General features: G+C 35.5%; 1 protein-coding gene across 9 annotated transcripts in view; it reads right to left on the bottom strand.

Moving 5' to 3' along the window:
* Nucleotides 1-6181: 6181 nt before the first annotated feature.
* DCUN1D4 (defective in cullin neddylation 1 domain containing 4) overlaps nt 6182-19689 on the bottom strand; it is a 33124-nt gene continuing 19616 nt past the window's right edge. For all 9 annotated transcript variants that reach the window (XM_026847058.1, XM_026847059.1, XM_026847050.1 and 6 more), the window contains 7 exons: nt 17579-17670; nt 15162-15232; nt 13631-13722; nt 12630-12738; nt 9434-9538; nt 8882-8984; nt 6182-8771 (listed from right to left, as the gene is read on the bottom strand). In XM_026847058.1, coding sequence (XP_026702859.1) covers nt 8716-8771; nt 8882-8984; nt 9434-9538; nt 12630-12738; nt 13631-13722; nt 15162-15232; nt 17579-17670 — 628 coding nt within the window. In that variant the 3' untranslated portion in view covers nt 6182-8715. The remainder of the gene's footprint in view (nt 8772-8881; nt 8985-9433; nt 9539-12629; nt 12739-13630; nt 13723-15161; nt 15233-17578; nt 17671-19689) is intronic.

Here is a 19689-nt window from a genome sequence, read left to right as displayed (position 1 = left end):
TCTTTAGCACCTTGAGCTTCTTTTAAATAATTGTTTTACACATCTAACATCACAATTATCACTTATATATTTACTGAGCCAAGTCACTTATGCATAGATCTCTTATTGGTTTGTTTTGGGGTTTTCTCGCTGATTTTATCAAAATCCCTACCATAACTCAGGATAGATTATATGGCAGTTTCAGGTAGGTGCTCCATGGATTTATCCAGGTCACCACAGTGTTTGCAAATAACTGCACTCAGTAACATCTGTAATTCAATTACAAACAATGCATCTGCTGTCACACACACATCTCCTTGCTTTCCACTTAGTTCTTGGAAGATTTCTGTTCTTTTTGCTCCAGTACTCAGCAGTATCTAAATTGCTAACTAAGAAGTTCTTTTAAGAGCAAGTACGAGCTTCATTCCTTTGGTAGGAGTCCACTCAGAAACGAAGGATGAGATCATCTTCGGAAGAAATTGATAATTTGTCATCCAATTATTTATGAGTTTAAGGGTCTGATTTTGTTTTCTGTTTTTCAAACACAGGAAAAAGGTTTATACATTTAACTGTCCAGAACTGTTGATGCAGTCTGAGTAAACAAGAATTGAATGACAAAACACTCAAATCTGCAAAAACTACAGCATTCTTGGAATGTTAAAAATACAGTAACTCTAAAATAATGTTTCCCAATACATCTCATTCCTTGATTCTGTAAATGTCTGTAAATATTACACCCTGGTTCTACTGCAATTTTTCTCTCCTAATCCCGAGTCATGTAATGCCTTGGCTTCTACTGAATTTAAGGCTGCTGTTCTCAAAGAACAGTGTGTGACATAAAAACCAACTGCGTTTTTAGAGGCTGTCTAAAAGTAAAGAACTGGGTAATTTGAGTGTGATTCCTCACACGAAAAGCTACATAGCCACTAGGAGCAGAAAACAGAACTGTATTTCCTCACCACCAGTGCTTTTCTTAACACCCATAACCATCTTTCAGTAAAGCTCATTATACATGGAAGTTACTTGTGGCCAAAGCAACTTTAAAAATGGAATACATAAAAAAGTGCAGACTTGCTCCTTATGGTATACACGAGTCTTCAAACACTGTGTTGACAGATCTCTCCAAGGTCTGTCACCTTTTGCTGTACCAGCTGCTAACAAGAAATCTAACTACATAAGCAAGCCAATTTCATGAGTCATGGGAAAAAAAAAAACCCTGAGTGACTCCATTGACGTCTCTTACACAGCAATGTTTTGTCATTTGTTTCTGCTACAGTCCAGCAGGCTTTCAAAATATATATTGGAAACTTATTTTCTCATCTTTTTTTCTGACTATTGAAATGCTGCAGTAGTAATGCAGACAGTACACTAATTGTGAGAAGCTGTGAGTATTCTAAGTCTCCCTTTATGCCATAAAGTTACAGGAAAAGGTTATCTGCTCTTCTCATCAGAGAAAATAAATTTGCTCCTTCATCAAGAGGTTTTTAGCATGTGAAAAGTACTTCATTCTACTGTCAGAATATTGCTGATGTTCTGTCTCAAACTTACCTTTGGATTTCTGCCTGATCTTTCACCTTTCCTTTGCTACTGATCAGACACTTATTATCACCTGTTCATTCAAACCCAAACACTCAGCTGCTTTTCCTTCATCCTAATGCCTTACTTCATTAGCAATTGCTCTTAAAGCTAATACAAAACCTTTTACACATCTTCTGTGGCTTCCAAGCAGTACTCTTCACACTCTACTCTTCTCCATTCATCCTATTTCTCCATGCCCTTCTGTACACGGTAGCTATACAGTCCCCCACTCAGCAACTCCAAGATTTTATCCACTCACTTTTCTTCACATTTGGCTGATATCCATTATAGTTTGTTTGCACTGAAAACTTGACTGGTTTAGTTGCTTTCATCACTGAGAATTTTCTGGAATACCCATACTAGTACAAAACCAGTTGCAGTTATAAAAGTATGTGTACATTATACAGACACCACCATATTTTTTTCCCCCCTTGCATAGAAGCTACAGTTGCAGAAATGTGTAACTGCACCTGGTCTAGAGATGTTGAAACTTCTTTACTTTCCTCAGTAACTTCAGGTAGCAAAACTTCAGGTAAGCCTTACATTACTATCACAGTCGACAGTGGGTAAACAGACCAAGTCACAGAATAGGCTCAATAAAAAAGGTGGCTGAGAGCATGCTGTATGTATTCATAAATGAAGCATGAGGAGGCAGCCAAGAGGATGCCGGTAATAGTCTAGGCACACCCTTCTCACAGAGCAACATCATGCTGAGCTCCAGGGTTGACAGGACATAGTATCCCTCATACTGTGAATCAGTATAGGAAAAAATACTGAAGTCTTTAGAGTACATCAAAAACTTCAGATACAGTAATCACAATGGAACAAAGCTCTCATTTCCAAACACATATTTATGGTACTTTGATAATTATCAAGTTGTTTGCTCTAGGTACAAAGCACTTCACTCTTTCAAAATATGCTGATAACTGGGCTGGAAAATAACGAATATAAAGGACATTCACATTTAATCTACATATAATTAACATCAGAAACTATCTGGGTAATAGTATTAAAGTTTTCATAGCACAGAAGACTGTGACTCACCCCATCTATAGGCTACATTCTGAGAACTGGTGAAGGCAATTCCAGCCTTCATCACCAACATGAACCTAATGAAGAATGGCTTCTCTGGAACAGGCTCCACATTACAATATTCTAACTGCAACATAAATACATTCAACTTTACATAATATTTTAAGTCAAGAGCCTTAGGAGCCTTAGGACTGGTAGCTCAAATAGTGCAAAATATTTTAAAAAATTATTGTGAAGTCTCTTATAAGTCAAATAATTTAAAAACTTTTCTAAAAAGTAAGAAAAGCACAAGTGTTTAAGGTCATGAACAGACCCTAACATCAAAATATTACCACATTTAAATACTACTAAACTGGTCTTTTCTTTCAGAATTTTATTTGAGTACCTTAAGAGAGAATTTTCTTTAGCATACACTTTTAGAAATCACAGAAGGGTTGAGGTTAGAAGTTATCTTTGGAGGTCATCTAGTCCAACCCTCCTGCTCAAGCAGGGCCACCTAGAGCTGGTTGCCCAGAATCATATCCAGATGGCTTTTGCGTATCTCCAAGGCTGGAGACTCCACAACCTCCCTGGGCAACCTGTGCCTGTGCTTGGTCACCCTCACAGTCAAAAATGGTTTCCTTGTGTTCAGATGGAGCCTCCTGTGCTTCAGTTTGTGCCCACTGCCTCTGGTGCTGCCACCAGGCACTGCTGAAAAGAGTCTGGCTCTATTTTCTTTATACCCTCCATTCAGGTATTAATATACATTAGCAAGAACAGCCCCAGCACCTTCTCTTCTCCAGGCTAAACAGTCTCAGCTCTCTCAGCTTTTCTTCATTGATAGAAGCTCCAGTCCATCATTTTGTGGTCCTTTGCTGGACTCTCTCCAGTATGTTGGGGTGTTGCTGGTACTGGGGAGCCCAGAACTGGACACAGGAATCCAGATGTGACCTCCCCGGCACTGCGCAGAGAAGGATCACCTCCCTTGGCCTGCTAGCAATACTTTTATCTAATGCAGTCCAGGATACCTTTTGCCTTCTTTGTGGCAAAGACACATTGCTGGCTCATCTTCAACTTGGTGTCCATCAGAAACCCCAGTCCCTTTTCTGACAAGTGGCTTTCCAGTTGGGAGGCCCCCAGCATATACTGGTGCATGGGGTAGGTCCTCCCCAGGTGCAGGACCCTGCACTTCTTGTTGAACTTCATGAGGTTCCTGTCAGCCCCTTTCTCCAGCCTGTTGAGGTCCCTCTGGATGGCAGCATGACCCTCCACCCAGTTTGGTGTCAACAGCAGACTTGCTCAGGGTGCTGTATGCTCCATCATCCAAGTCATTAATGAAGACGCTGAACAGGACTGGACCCAGTATTGACTTCTGGGGTACAGCACTAGTTACTGGCCTCCAACCAGACTTTGCACTGCTGACCACCACCCTCTGGGCCGTGTCATGCAGCCAGTTTTCCATCTACCTCACTGTCCACTCATCCAGCCATACATCAACAGCTTCTCTACAAGGAACTCATGGGACTAAAAACCTATGTTGAGATGAGCAGGTAAATCAAGCTTCTTATAAAATCCTGTCTTAAGAGACATTCCTGATCAAATTGACTTTTTTTGTTGAAATCTTTTGTATTACAATACTGTTCTATACCCACACACTCCATATCAAACATACCTTTTTTCGAACAAATTTTGAAATACTGATTTGCCTTACTATTAGAAATAAGGATGACAAGATTGCACATATAAGTTCTCTGCTACTAAATGATAAAGGTTGCCAGCTGAAATGATGCATGTTCAGATATGAGAATTTCTGAAGTATGACCCACAGAAAAATCTGAAGTCATTTGCTGAAACCAACACAAATACTGTTTATTTGTGGGATGCCATTGTACATCAACACCAGCAAAAGACCTAAAAAGCAACCGGATGAACTCATGTTAGGTGGCGTAACAGTATTTAACAGGTTGTGAGTCACAGGAGTTTAGTACACCTTATTTATGCAATATCCAAATAACTAAGACATAAAGCATTCACAGTTACAGGTTAACTGCTGTTCCTGCAACAGCAGTGTCAGTAGGTACTATTTTGTGACAACACATGTACACACACACACACACACACACACACACACACACACACACAAAGGGGGGGGCGGGAATTTACAAAATTAAAAAAATATCAAGCTGAGTTTTGGTCTCAATTACAGACAACAAACTATTCAGTTGGTGGATGGATTCTATACACTTTTACAGCAATAAGGACAAAATATAAGGCCTAGAAAGAGGTATTTTAGCAGTTATAATTAAAACCAGGGCACAAGCTAACCTTTAAAGCTGTCTATATGAATTCCAAGAGTATTAAACAATTTGTTAGACTTGTGACCAAGGGTCAACAGAAATCTGGGAAAACCTTAACACAACTGAAATCCATTTCTTGCTCTCCAAAAAATAAGTTAGGAATATTAACCAAGTAGCAATGAGCTGTAACTAATTTTGATCATGTGAGCGTATTTGTGATGAAATAAAATGTATGTATTTGTGGTAAAATGAGAGGACTCCAGTCCTCTACAAATGTTAGAAAAGGCTACACAAAGGTAACCCAAATACGTACTGTAGCTTAAAGACAACCTTAAATAGGTTTTAACTGAATATTCAAGTACATAAAAGGATTCCAATAATTTCTATTGTCTGCTTGCTTTTCTTGAAAAAAGATAAAAAGTTAAAAGAGTAACACAGAATCAGTATTTTAAATATTATTCTACTGTAGAATGAAAGTTAATTTTTGGAAAGTTTCAGTTACTAATATTCATAAAAACAGAATCATTTGGGTTGAACAAACTTTATGATCATAGAAGTGCAAAAAGCTTCAAATATTTGGCATCTATCAACTCAAGTGTCCAATGCTATAGTATTTTGATGCTGTTTTCCTTTCACTAACTGGCTTTCCACTTTACATCTCCCAAGCATGAATAGCACGTAGATCATCAAGTTTCTGGTATAAAGGACAGTAATAGTACACCAGAAAGATTAGCATAAGACCCGTGACACTTCTGCCAGAATGACCTCTCAGTGTCTTGTCTAAGAAGTCAGCGTGTTCTGTATATCACTTTTCAAAAGGAAAAAAAAAAACCCAAACAACAAAAACGAACAGAAAACCTATATCAACTGTATGACGGCGTAACAAACAAAAGAGCAAACACCAAACTTATACTAAAAACAAGGTAAACCGAGTAGCTTAGTTAAGTTTCTACAATTATTTAAAAGTAAGAATTTTGGAATTTTTCCAAAATACAAGAGCTGGCAATATTACGATCCTCTGCTTATCAGCATATATAGCAAAAACAGAAGGATGGGTATCACAGGTAAGTTTATCAAGCCATACGGGTCCATTTTAGTCGATTTGTTCTTTATAAACGTCAGTAAAGCTATCTACTAGCTGTAATTGAATTTGTGGTTTATTTTATGAAGATGTTTATAAAGCAGCTGAAGACAACAGATTCATCCTGCTTGCAAGTGGAAGAAAAAAAAATTTGCAGCATCTAGCTGATTCAATTCCAAAAACATTCTTCCTTTCCATTTTTACCCAAAGAAAAAATGAAGAGTTTGTTTACTTATACAGCATGAGTACCTTCTGAGGTTTCTTTTCCTTTGTTTTCTTTGCTTTTTATTAAATTTTGTATTGTGATAAACGTTAGCAGAACTTGGAAAAAGAGCACCTGGTTAAGCTGAACAGATTTCTGTTGACCCTGTTGTATGAAAGTTATACCTATAACAGTAATAGATTAAAAGTGTCTTTGGCTCTTGCTTCCATTATTGGAAGACAAATTATTTGTGACACACAAAACCTTTTATGCAAACCTTGTATTTGTTGCAGGATTCATGCCAATTTGTGCTAAAGAGTTTTGTAAAGTCAGCAACTAGCTTAACATTTAAGAAAATTACAGAATTTCACGTAAAATCTTAGCAACCACACTTTAGCCAAATGTTAAAAGTTATATTGCTTCTAAGTTCATTCTTTTAAGAACTAAATCAGCAGCTCCACTGATATTTCCTTACGATTATACTATGGTAATATACACATTTACATCAGAATTCTTAATAAAATGTTTGTGTCTTAGTAAGAGGCTTATTGTAAACATTAAATACCACACTCCACTGAATTAATTTCTTGTGCAAACTGGCAAACATGGAATTAAGGTTATGTGTATTAGTACAGGAGAAAGCAATGACTATGTATCTTTTATCAATATTATCTTTAAAGAGTGCTATTTAGTGTCATGGAAATCCAAATATTATTATTTTATGGGAAAGGTAGTATTTTCTTCTTCTTCACATCATGAAATTCTAGTTTTGTATATGCACACATATTGTATACTTATGTATATACAAATATACACAAACACACACAAACAGTTTTTGTCTTTGGCAGCTGAGTTTGACAAACAAAAACCACCACCACACAGATTTGAACACAACTGACCACTTGTAGCACCACGATTACAACTTCCTGGTCCAGGGCAGCAAACTAATGTGCTTTTGCTAAACTAGGCTTAATCCTGAAAGTGGTTAAGTTAATGACAGTTGTTCCTGACTCCAGTGATGGCAGAAGAGGACCTTCAATACAGGTGAAAATTTCACATTCAAACCTAAAACACTTTACCCCCACTTCCCCTAGATTGCATTCTAGAGAAATATTAAAACTGCCAATAACTTGTAAAATAGTTCTACAGAAAATGAATGTTATTCTTTGTTCCAAAACATTCACTGGCCCTTTTTTGTTAAATGCTCTGTGAATCAATATAGAGCATTTTAATAAATCCTTAGGGACCAAAGTTTAATAGCACCGGATACTTGAAGGACCTATTTATAAAAATCCAACACTAACATTACTTAATAAGGAAGGATAAGGCAAAGACAACATGACAAAATTACAGAACTTAAAACATCATTCCATTCACTCGTTTTCCCCAAAATCATCACTAGAACTGTCGTATGCAGATTAACAAATGAGTGAAATAGGCAGTGGTCCCTACTAAAAAGTACTGTCATTTAATGCTGGTGTTTAACATGCCCATTGCCTGCAATGGACATTCTGCTAGGAAATTCCAATCCCCAGCATGAAAAAAAAGTAATGTTTTAACTATTTGATATCAGATTTTTAATTACTTAGAAACACAAAGTTAGAGACCCTGGGAAAGACTAATGTTACAAAGAGACCCCAAATCTATATTATCTATGTGCTAGGGCTAAGCAGACTTTATTCCCCAAACCACTAATTTTAGCAACTTTCAATTTCACTAGATCGCAACATAGACCAAACACTCTTGGTACACCAAAAATTAAAAGGAGTATGCCAAAGGCAATTTACGAAAGTCTAAAACCCATTTTTAAAAGGTACTTTAATTTGTTCATTTGTACCTGTAATGACTACTGCAGCTTTAACATTAAAAAGTCAGTACTTTTTTCTTCAAATGGAAATCATCTGCGGCATGTACAACTATTACAGTGTTTTAATATTTATATGTGTATATATATATATATTTTTTTAAGACACCAATGTTTCATTCCTATTAAGCAATAGGTCAGGTTTGGCGAATTCCGCTGAAGGAAGTCACAGCATGTCTTCTCCACTCAGAGACTGGCATCTCAAATAATAACATTAAAATTGACAATAGTTCTTCACATAACTATGTCCAAGCAGTGTGTTCATTTCATTTTCTGAAATGCTACATTTGAGACCAAAAGAAAAACAAAATAACTGAAGTTTGAAACATGTAAGTGATGACTAGAAATATGCCACAGAATTATTTTTACAATACATTTCTGCAGAAATAATCCCTAGGTGAAGCTTTTTTTTTTATACACATATACAAAATTTAGACAGCAATATACACATAATCACAGTGAAGACGCTGGCAAGTTCACCAATTTGTAGTGTAAATACAAAATGCAAAGCAGCCTTCAAAGAGAACAATGCTACACAGCAAGCATAGCTAGCTTGTTAAATAGCAAACACCAAAAGTTCCCTGCAAAAGGGATGCAGTGCAAGAAAAGCAGCATGCACTTTGATACAAATAGCAGTTTATGGCTAATGGTTGACATAACTGTGTTAACAGTGACTCTTGAGTGGCTGTGCATAGTTAAACTCCTATGTCATCTGTTTTCCTTTATACCACTCCACAAACTCATCCAACAACACTGGCCCTGTAGAGAGATCAAATAACTGTATTTTACAAAATTTTGTAAAAGGACACTGAATGATTAAGCTCAGAGAAATAAATAATTTTAAAACACCAACATATGGTAGTACTTACAGGCTCCATCTTCATCATAGTTACTGAGGTCAAGGTTAATCGTTCTGCTGAATTCAAGAACATTACACCATTGGTCCTTATTGATAACTTTGTATTTTGATTGCTGCTTAAGGCAAGAAACAGAAATTATTAAAATATATTTTCAACTCCCTCAAATTCAGATTTTCTTACAGAAAACTTAAACCTTGTGATGAATTATTATTTTTTGCCACATAAAACTAAACAGGATTAAAGAAACCACTAAGTAGTCAAAGTTATATTGAATAATTAATGTTTCTGATTTTATCTTTTAGTGAACAAACAATACAACAATAAAATGAAGTCCAAAAGCAAATCAAAGACATTCTATACTTTGTCCTGCATTAAATAAACCTTAACAGCATTAGGATTTAGGGAAAAGGAAGAAAGGAAAGATAACAAGTTACAAGTGCTGCTTTGGGGGTTAACATATTAAAAATCAGGACAAAAAATTCCTAGCTGTTCCTTCCACCTCTAGTTAAAAGTACCAGAGAAGACAGTTCAAAAGACGTAATTCCTTTTCAAACTTCATACCTCTAGAAACTGGTGAAATACTGGAAAAAGGGACCATGTTTTTCCTAAAAGAAGGCCCAACATACACTTGGCAGTATTGATATCTAGGCTGCGCTGGTCCTTTTCCTGCATAAAAAGGAAAAGGTCAGAAATGAAAAAAAGAGATTGATTTCAGAATTTTTCACTTCCCCCACTGCCTGCACTACTGCTCACCCATACATAACAGCAGTATCTAACAGTGGTTTTTAGTAAAACACAACTTCCTAGTAAAATTTCCTTCTTCATAGCTAATGGCTTGCTGTACAGAGATGCTGCTTTCTATAGACTTTCCAAAAAAAGTGTCACCACTATTGCAGATGAGGTGTACAATCCTGTTTGTGACTTCAGACCTTTCTAGAAAGCGACAGCTATTATAGCCATACCCATGTTTGCACGTATGCCTCCGCATAGCCATACGTCTCTTAAAATAGTATTGCTGCACATTATTTCCTGCAGTATTCTTACAACTACATAAACTGTCAGCAGATAGTTGAGTAGCTATCTAGTAACTCTGACTACGCAAGAGTGAGCCAAGGAGGTTCTTTATTCTGTTATTCTACCGATTGTATGAAATTCAGATTAATCATAAAATGAGCAGAGGGAACATAAAACACTAGCACATGGAGATCCCTCTCAGAACTGTCCCAGTTTTAGTTCAACACAGCAGCAGCATATTAAGGCTAAGGTGGTGATTTGTTTGTTTCTGCCAAGGAAAAGAAGCATCATCTGTACCCAGCCGATTCATTACATCTAATGATTTTCATCAAAAAAACCCCACCCTTTTATGACGTGGTTATAGCATTAAGCTACAAATGCATATTTGTATTAATATCAAATAGTTCTAAAAACTAATCCATTTTCCAAAGTCCATCACACCTCTGTCACAAACACCTTTAGGCAGAAATCATACTGCTGTGGGAATACATCCTATTTTCCATACTGTTTATACTCTGAATTCTTTCCACACACTCAAGTGTTAATGAAATCAGGCTCTGTTGCCTTTACTTTGACCATGCTGTCTTTACCTACTTACATTGTTAATTTTCTATATTCTCCATCTCCAACTACTGTTCAGTACAAAATGTTCAGATAAGCCCTTTACACCCACCTCCAACTTCCTAATGGCACATCTGCCATGACAGATGCTCCAATTTAATTCTTAACATACATCCCAAATACTTACATACTCTTTCCTAGATACACTGGAAAGAATGTATTTACAAACTTCTATAAAATTCAGTATTTGTTCTACATTGATGATAGACCGTCTGACATTTTTTTCTCCCAGTATTTCAGATAAAAGACCTATTTAAGCTATGAAATACATGCATCTATACGTTCTCAAACTTGGCAGTAACAATGGCAAACAGGGAGTGAGGAATGTGTTTGTGTTTAAAACCAACATATGGTGTTTTAATTTTCTTAAATCCATGCTGATTCAAATTATGCATGCCACATAAAACCTCGATGATGCTTATTTTTATTGACAAACTAACTCTAAATACCAAATCACAAAGGATGCTTTCAAAAATTCTCTTAAAATTTCAGAAGTTTAGACAAGTGTTTTTTGCCATGGAGAACTTCCCTGAAATGATTACCCTTAGGATGGAAATGATACAATTGTCTGAATCAAAAACCAAAACTTCTCCCATCAGCTTTCTTCTATCAATCACTTCAATTATTCTAATAAAAACTGTGTACAGATTCATCTGCTACATCTAGATAAATATATCAGCCTTTAACAGCATTCATTTCTATTCTTACTGGATGTCATTCTCCTACAGACTTACCTTGGCTCCACAGTATGAAAAGCTCAGTAACTCTATTAATCTAATACTGTTTTGACAATTTCCCTGTTGATATGCCTTTGACTTGCAGTTCTACAACCTGTTTTTTTTTTTTTTCTCACAAATTATGTCACAGCATCTATGTTTCAATGTTTAAATTATTTTCCAAGTCTACTGTTTGTCACATCAATTTGGTGCTTCTTGAGAAAACTCCGCCCACTATCCTCTTTTTAGGTTTCTGCACTTACCTTTGACAGGCCATTAGCTGGCGCAGGTTTGCTTCTAGTAAAATATTTTTTAATCTAGTCCAAATAGTTCATCAGTATCTTAGACTTCTTTGGCAATGTTACTTATTTCTAGCTTTTGCATTTTATGTTGAGCAAAACTGGCAGAATAAATCTTCACACAGCAAAGGAGGAATTAAGATGTAGATAAGGCTTTTCTTCCTCTCATACTAATACCATACATTCTGTCATACTCAGCTGTAGGTTTCCTTAGTTAAAAGTCAATTACCATAAACCTCTGCATGCTGACATGCAGAAAGTGCTGATGTACCACAAACCTGAGTTACTTATGACTTAAATATCAGAACTGCTATCAGTTCAATTTCTTATTACTTTTCTCATGTTACTTTTTTGATGTAAATTTTCTTGGTGCTTTAGGTTCCTCTGCACTGAAATCTGAGCTTCAGTTTTGTCTTTGATCACTTTTATGAGAAATCTTCTGTACATTCCATCACATTAGCAAGATGGATGTCCAAATTTCATGTCAAAATGTTAGTTCAGAAAGTTAAAGTTGTTTTATTGCTCTCTTTAAAAGTAGGAATAGTCTCATGAACATTATGGGTTCCAATAGCAGGTAAAATTTTATCAATAAATATCAGGATATTGTTTAATAAATACTGAGAACATAATTAGTGATGTTCCAACAGTCTCCTGAACCAGTATTTATATCACATCCAGCTTTTATCATATCAGTTATTTTTACAACCTGCAGAAATGTCTGAAGTGACTTCCTCTTTTAAATATGGTCACAAAATTCAAACTATAAGAAGAAAAACCAGGGTAGTTATAAAACCAGTGGAAGTAAGTGGCAAAGCTCCAATATGCAACAGAATAGGGCCTAAATTATTTCCTTGAAGTCACAAAATAACTTGACGCAGAGAGGTAATAAAACATGTAAAAACACTAAAGCACTGTACATCAAGCATCCTATACACTTTTCCAATTCTGCCATTTTACATATACTCTTTTAGAATGCACAGTTCCACTTGTTAGAAGCAATCTTGAGTGGTATCTCATGAGAAATGTACTTAAAAGTATACAGTCTTTCAATCATTACTTATGAAAGTAGAGTTTTAATTTCAGATGCTGGCCTTCCACAGTACTTACCCGTGCAAAGTCAAATGCGTATCTATAAATAAGTTTAAAATTGGTAGGCTCATTTAATAAGGATCTCAAGTAATCCAGAGAATTTCTCAATTTTTCTGTAGTATCACATCTACAAGAAAAGTACAAAGTGAATTTAGAGTCTGCATTCTTACACAGATGTCTGACGCTTTAAAGAATCTCTAACATGTATCCCCATCAATCCATTCAAAGCACATCACTCTGTACAAAGGCATGTTTATGAGTCTGTCTGCATAAAATGACTTGATTGAACCCACAGTGTGAAATGGATTTAGATAAAATAGCAAAGTCTTACTCTAGTACTTTGATAAAAATTTGTTTGGCTTTGTAGAAAATTCACTCTCCAACAGATTAAACTAAGAGCTTGTCTACACATGGCAAACAGCCAAGCCTCGGCAGAGAAACAATACATCTATAGTTTTGCTGAAACTACAGGACCTTCTACCCAATTTTAGTGACGCTGTTCTGGAAAAAGTAAAACTCAAGTTCAGAGAGACTTTCTCCAAGTCTCTCTGAAACATGTGATTATTGAACTACATTTATGTTAATTATGCCATGAAGATAAGCTCTCAACTGGAGAAAGCAACTCTCAGAGAGAACATGACAATACAAAGTCACAGAAGTAGTTTTTTATTATTTAGCATTTTAAACTACACATGGTCTAACAACATACCAGTATCTGATAGGCCCAATCCAGTGACAAAGATAGATGTCCTTTGGGACAGAAAATGTCAAACCTCATCACGTTTCTGTTTTCTTGAGACTGCAGACATTTTAATACAACTGTATTTAAACATGCAGCTGTCAGGTTTCAAGTTGTCTCTAAGTGGCCATATCACCATAAACATAATCAAAAATCTATGGCTTCTACTCCACAGTAGAGCCCTCTGCTTTAGCTGTTATGAGTCAAAACATCAAAATGTGTTTTTTCTTTAAAAATTGACTTACTATAACAAAGTTAAGAAGTTTTTCAAAGCACTTACTGTAGTGATGTCATTCCTTTTAACCACTCTTGTAATGTAAAGTAGCCCATGTTTTGTGCATCCAATTTCCATGCTAGTACAAGCATAACTACCTGTTTTAAAGGGGAAAAAAAATCCACGAACTGAAAAGAATTAACAAAAATCTCCATGCATTTTTCAAATAACTACTGTTTAGTAGACTACAAATACTTTACTCTTATAAATGGGATGTTCGGATCTTTGCTACACTATTTTAAAAGTTAAAAACCCTGCAAGTAACAAACTTGTACATAATCCAAAGAGAAGGTAACAGTGCAAAGATACAGTGAACATCCATCCAAGTTACCAGTAGCCACCTTTCTTCAACACAGCATGCACAGTCATCTAGTGAGCAGTGCAATGAGGAGTATGAGTTGGTGCAAAAGCTACAGAAAAGGTTTCCCAAAACAACTAAAAAATTTTTAAGTACCAATTTGATGACAAGGTACATTTGACATTTGTTAAACTCTTATCTAGACGAACATCAGTTGCAATCTATAAGCTCCGAAATCCAATTATTCCAAAGCTAATAATGATTCCACCTGAATCCAGCTACCCCAGGGTATTGTCAGCCTACCTGATTTTGCATGTAGTGTGCAGTGTAATTCAAATAGATGTTAAGTAAAGCTAGGTGAACTAACTTAAAACACACATCAAAATAGAGGTGGATACATAAATACTTCAGTTTTGCCCAAATGGAAACAGAGTCCTTTTCACATCTCACGCAGAAGACTGAAGCAATGAAAAACTGAGATGAAGTAATACCATAAGATTACTATCTTATTCAGGAATTTAAGGAACCACTTTTTATATATACATGGAAAAACTTGCAGGACACCTGACCCTGAACAATAGAAGAAAAAAATAACCACGTCATTTATTTGCAATTCAGCCATTAACTAGCTAATATTAGTGCATTTAAAATGCAAAAATTAGGCACTAGGAAAAAGCCTGTAAAAGGCACAACTATTCCTTTTAAAATTTTATTTCATTCTGGATAAACATATAAAATATATATGTAATTATATATATTTCTTATTTGCATTTTGAAATGGCATAATGGGAGACATCAATATTGCTCACAGTATTTGAAATCCCTTCCTCTCCTAGAAAATCCAAAGAAAACATTACTTCATAATTTTGTAGTTGCTACATTAAATCTTCAGTGTTGTCTCTGTTTCAGAAAAGACAACTACCAGCTTTTTTTTTTTTTTTTTTTTTTTTTTTTTTTGCTTTTTTTTTTTTAAATCTCTTTCTTTTTTTGGGTGGGGGATAGGGAGTGAAAGAGAAGCAGTGGCAGCAAAGACAAATTGAGTTTTTACAGGTTGACAGTTTGGGGTTTAAATAAAAGCAAGTTGTGTCCAAATGTGTATATAAAACTCCCTGGATTGTATTTAATTTCTTTTAAAACTCCCAAGAATTTTTTAATTATTGATGGAAAAATAAGGGATGTAGGACTGGCTCATGTACATCATAACAGGTTAGGCTTCTTCTGAATGGACTCTGAACTTACATTTTCTGGTTCAACTCCAATGTCTTCACAAAATTTCTCCATACCTTCTGGCCCTACGATGTCATCAGCACCTGCAAACAAAATGCATTTTACTTATCTCTAAAAACTAAAACAGTCTGACATTTACAGTACAAAATAAATGCAATCATACAGTACAACCTGAATTTCCATGCAGGTTTTTTCTGTTTGTTTTGACATGCAATAAATATTTCCACACATACTATCAGTACACTTAAATCTTTATCTCACCTTTGGAAACAGACAGAAAAACTGCAGAACAGTTTTTCATTCCTGCCAATATCCTTTACCCATTTACTGAGATAATTTTGGAAGATCTTTAAGAATGCACTTAAGACTAGCAGAACATCCATGTAATACTACCACAGTTAAATGAGAGGACAATGGCTAGCGTAACTCATTTCTAGGCACTCTTATCACAAGACCTTATCACATAAAAATGTGATCCATAGCTATACAGCATACAACGTTATTATTCCCAGGATCTCATTCCTTATTGTCTCATATACTATAATGTTATCTACAAAAAAGAGCCTAAAATAAAAACCTCGTGCTCATGCTTATTTATATTGCTATACCATGGCCACATTATTATCTGAATTTTGGTAACTGCAAAGGCAAGGAAGACTTGAATTACGGATATTTCTTTGCCAACTTAAAAGGAAAAAAGATTCAAAACATAGATGCTATTAAAATGCACTACTATTAAAACAAGCTGTTAAATCAAGGTATTTGTAACTTCTACAATATTCTAATGAAAAAATTATACAGGCATTAAGAATTGTACTGTGCAATTCTATTTTTTGAAGTACATATTAAGTATTTGGACTATTTTGTTAGAATTATTTTACGGTTAAAAGGGCATGTTTCAGAAAAAAAAAGCAGAGGCTGAAATGCCTACTTTCATCCAATATAACGATCACATGTGCCAGAAAAAAAGGTTTTATAGAGGGAAGATCAATCTATGTTTTATTATTAGATGACCTACTATTCTACACAAATTTATTAACAAAGTTATAATTATATCTTTTCCAATCTTCTCATTACATCCTCTCACAGTTCTCTGAATGTACACAACAGTCTTTAGAAAGACTAATTCTGTCTCATGTAAAGACACACTAGGGGAAAAAAAAAATCATGCAGTGTCAACTGTCTGCATATATAAAGGAGAAGACTTATGAAGCAAGAACACAATAGAGATTATTCTTTGAAAATTCATTTTTTAGAATGTTACTCAATACTGTAAACAGAATCATACTCTTCTGTTTTATCTTGGTATATGCATCCAATGAAAACCCGAAAACTTCTTTCATACACAGCCTTCCTTTTATTCCTTCTTTCCGTTCTTAACAAAAATTAGTTATCCTTGTTGCTAGAGTTTAAAAAAAATAAAGCTGGTCAGAAAGGCAGAGAATATAACAGGTTAGATTTGGCTTCAATTTGTCTGAATCTCCTCTCAGACTGCCACAGACAAGTGAGATCTCGAAGTATTTAATTTAGTTTATAAAATGTTTCTTATAATAAAATTATATTATGCCAAATTAAGTCAGTCTTTGTTACACCTAAGAAGTAGACAAAACAGAACAAGCCGTAAGCAACATTATCCAAGACAGCATCAGAGAACTACAAGACGACCTTATTTTCTTTGTCAATCACCTATTTCATTTCCTTTGGTCTTTACAGTCATGAGATAATTTTTCCCCATACTTCCAGTTCTCCCCTTCAGAAAATCACATGTAAAAAAAAATGAATACAATGACCAACTTCACAAGTTAAAGAATCATCCTTTGAGACTGCAGCTCATAGTTAACAAACCTAGAAGTAATGCCTGAAGAAAACTCTCATACACATGGGCAAGAATAAATAATTCAGTCTACCTTCCCTATACCTTGTGATGGACACCTATATAAAGACTAGTACAGGATACTTGAATTGATTCACTACATTGCTTGTAAACATAAACACTGGATTGAGCAGGAACAAAACTAATGTGACAACCTCCCCCACCAGTTTTGGGGTTTGTTTTTAAATGAAAGACACACTTCTCCTGAAGCATAATTCTGTACTATTCAGCACTAACATGGCAGATGACAGAACTTCTAAAGCCAGAGAGGTAACAATATTTTGTACAGCTTTAACTATAGATTCGAATAGTAAAGTATAAATGTTCCAAAGTAAGTTACAAACCTTGTGTTCTTTTCATAGAATAGAGACAAAGACAAAATTGCCCCTAGAACTCTGCCAACTTAACACTACACAGAAGACAAGAAAAGCTTCTTTAAGACTTTTACAAAAAAAACCCCTTTATATTCAGTCTTGAAAAAGCTCAGTTAATGCAATTTTTATATACCAATGTAGATTAAATTTTTATTAGGAGGAAATTTGCATTTCTCCCTTACCTGCATATTCATAGAACCATTCTAAGCATCTCTTACTTGAAAAGACTTCTTCCTCTGCTTTTATTCTAGTCGAATCATATTTTCTATACATACTTAAAAAAAGAAAGAGAAGCAAGTAATTAATTCATCAATTTTTTAAAAGCAATTTTTTAGTCAGCAGCCACTGCAAGCAGCAACTGGTTTTGCCTTTCATGAACCAGTTTACCCAACATTCTATCCTCATATCCAGTCATTTGGGACACTGCTTAACAGAGTAAGAAATCACTGAATCTAAATACTGCATTTGCTCAGTCTGTCACACTTTAACTGATTCAGAATCATTATCCACGTTCATGAAATTTCTTTACAACAAATACAGACGAGTTCAAATTCAACCCCAAACTGTTCTCTATAAGTTCAAGTAAGAGACTTGTTCATGCCATTAGTCACCACAGTCAACTGATGGGTTGCAACTTAGCTCTGGGTCTAAACCCAGAGTAATTCCATGTCACCGTCAACACAAGTTCTACTTGTAGATGCACACATACTTTGTGCACTCTGAACTATTAACTAAGAAGAACTTCACATACTCTTTTTGCTTCCTCAAAAAAATCCTATAAAAGGCATAAAGGCCAAAATAGACATGACCCACACTTACATTATTCTAAAGTCAGTAGCACAAAAGAATGCCAGAGAACAGGTTACAGGTCCTCACTGACAGCAACTCAAGAAACCTCAATCATCACAGGGTACAGTTAGCTGAAAAGCTAGACCTATAGCGCCCCTTCCCCCCAGAGATGACTGGCAAAGTAATACCTGCCTTCAACAAGAAGCATGAGGAATTTTAACTATAGTATTGTTTCCTGAATGAAATACAAGTCTTCTGAATTTATTATCTGAAACACCTAAAGCATAGAAGGCATAGCATAAGTTGATCAGATACTCCACCCTGTTTAGACTTTCCTGAAACAAGAGATAGTATAGTATCATTTGTGCCTGTTATAGGAATGAAACTCAGCAGTCCAAGTAGTTGTTCACTGCTGCATATGCATTCTCTGATCCATTTCCATGACTCTCAAGTAGCTTGGGCTCACAAAGGCTGAAAAAAGCCAAGCAATAAATGGCTTAGACCAGAGAAGGTAGCCAAGAAGAGCTCTGTAAGTGTTCCAAGCATGCAGCCCTTCCTCTTACAGTGTCAAGCCCTGCTGGGGGAGAACAATAAAGTGGGTAACTGGTTCAAGAAGAATTCTGAAACAACTTGATGAAATTAATTTGGAGTTGATTTCATCACCATTTCGTCCTCTAGAAAGACATATAAAAGATGTCTATACTTATGAGCTTAGAGTATACTGATCCCACTACCCTCCACCTACCTCAACTATCAGCTATGAGAGGAACTGTAACTAAAAGTTAAGAGCATACAGATCATTCTGACAGTAATTCAAAGAACTACTTCATGTCTACTATCATAGTTCCTTTAAAGCAGCTAACCATTAGAAAGAATACTAGCCAGAAAAAAATTATAAATAGCTAATTGGAAGACAAATACGGCTCTTAAGAAATTTCAAGATGGAAAGAAAAAACTGTACTGAAACACACTGATCTGCAACAAAGTGAAACAATGCAGAAAAATACCAGCCATATATGTCTCAGAAACACTTATATTCATATATCCATAAGTTGTAGGTTTTTTTTTTTTCCATTTTCATTCTGAAAACACTTCTTTCTATTTTAATTACCTACTTTGTGTAAGCTTTCTGCAGTTGCACAGGCTGACAGCACTATAGAACACAAGTAAGAACACAACTAAGCCAGAAGGTATAAGTCAGAGTTGGAATGATTATTTATTTTAAAAACAAGTCCAATAACATTCTCACACTTGCAGAATGAACTGTGATTATGAAAGACCTATCCATTATTTTTTAGGCTATTCTGAATTCAGAGAAAGAAAAAACAGTATTGAGACAAAGAAAGAAGGCATTCTGCCACTTTGGCAGGAGTCTAATTATTCATTATCTCCTTTTTTGTAGCAAACAAACGTGACAAACACCAACTGGAATATCGGAGCTATTCAAGTGTGGTGTGGTGTGGTGTGGTGTGGTGTGGTGTGGTGTGGTGTGGTGTGGTGTGGT

This window comes from Athene cunicularia (assembly GCF_003259725.1).
Source record: "Athene cunicularia isolate RWA chromosome 4 unlocalized genomic scaffold, athCun1 chr4_part1, whole genome shotgun sequence".
In the NCBI taxonomy this organism is placed as follows: Eukaryota; Metazoa; Chordata; class Aves; order Strigiformes; family Strigidae; genus Athene; species Athene cunicularia.
This window is presented reverse-complemented; position numbering and strand designations above follow the sequence as displayed.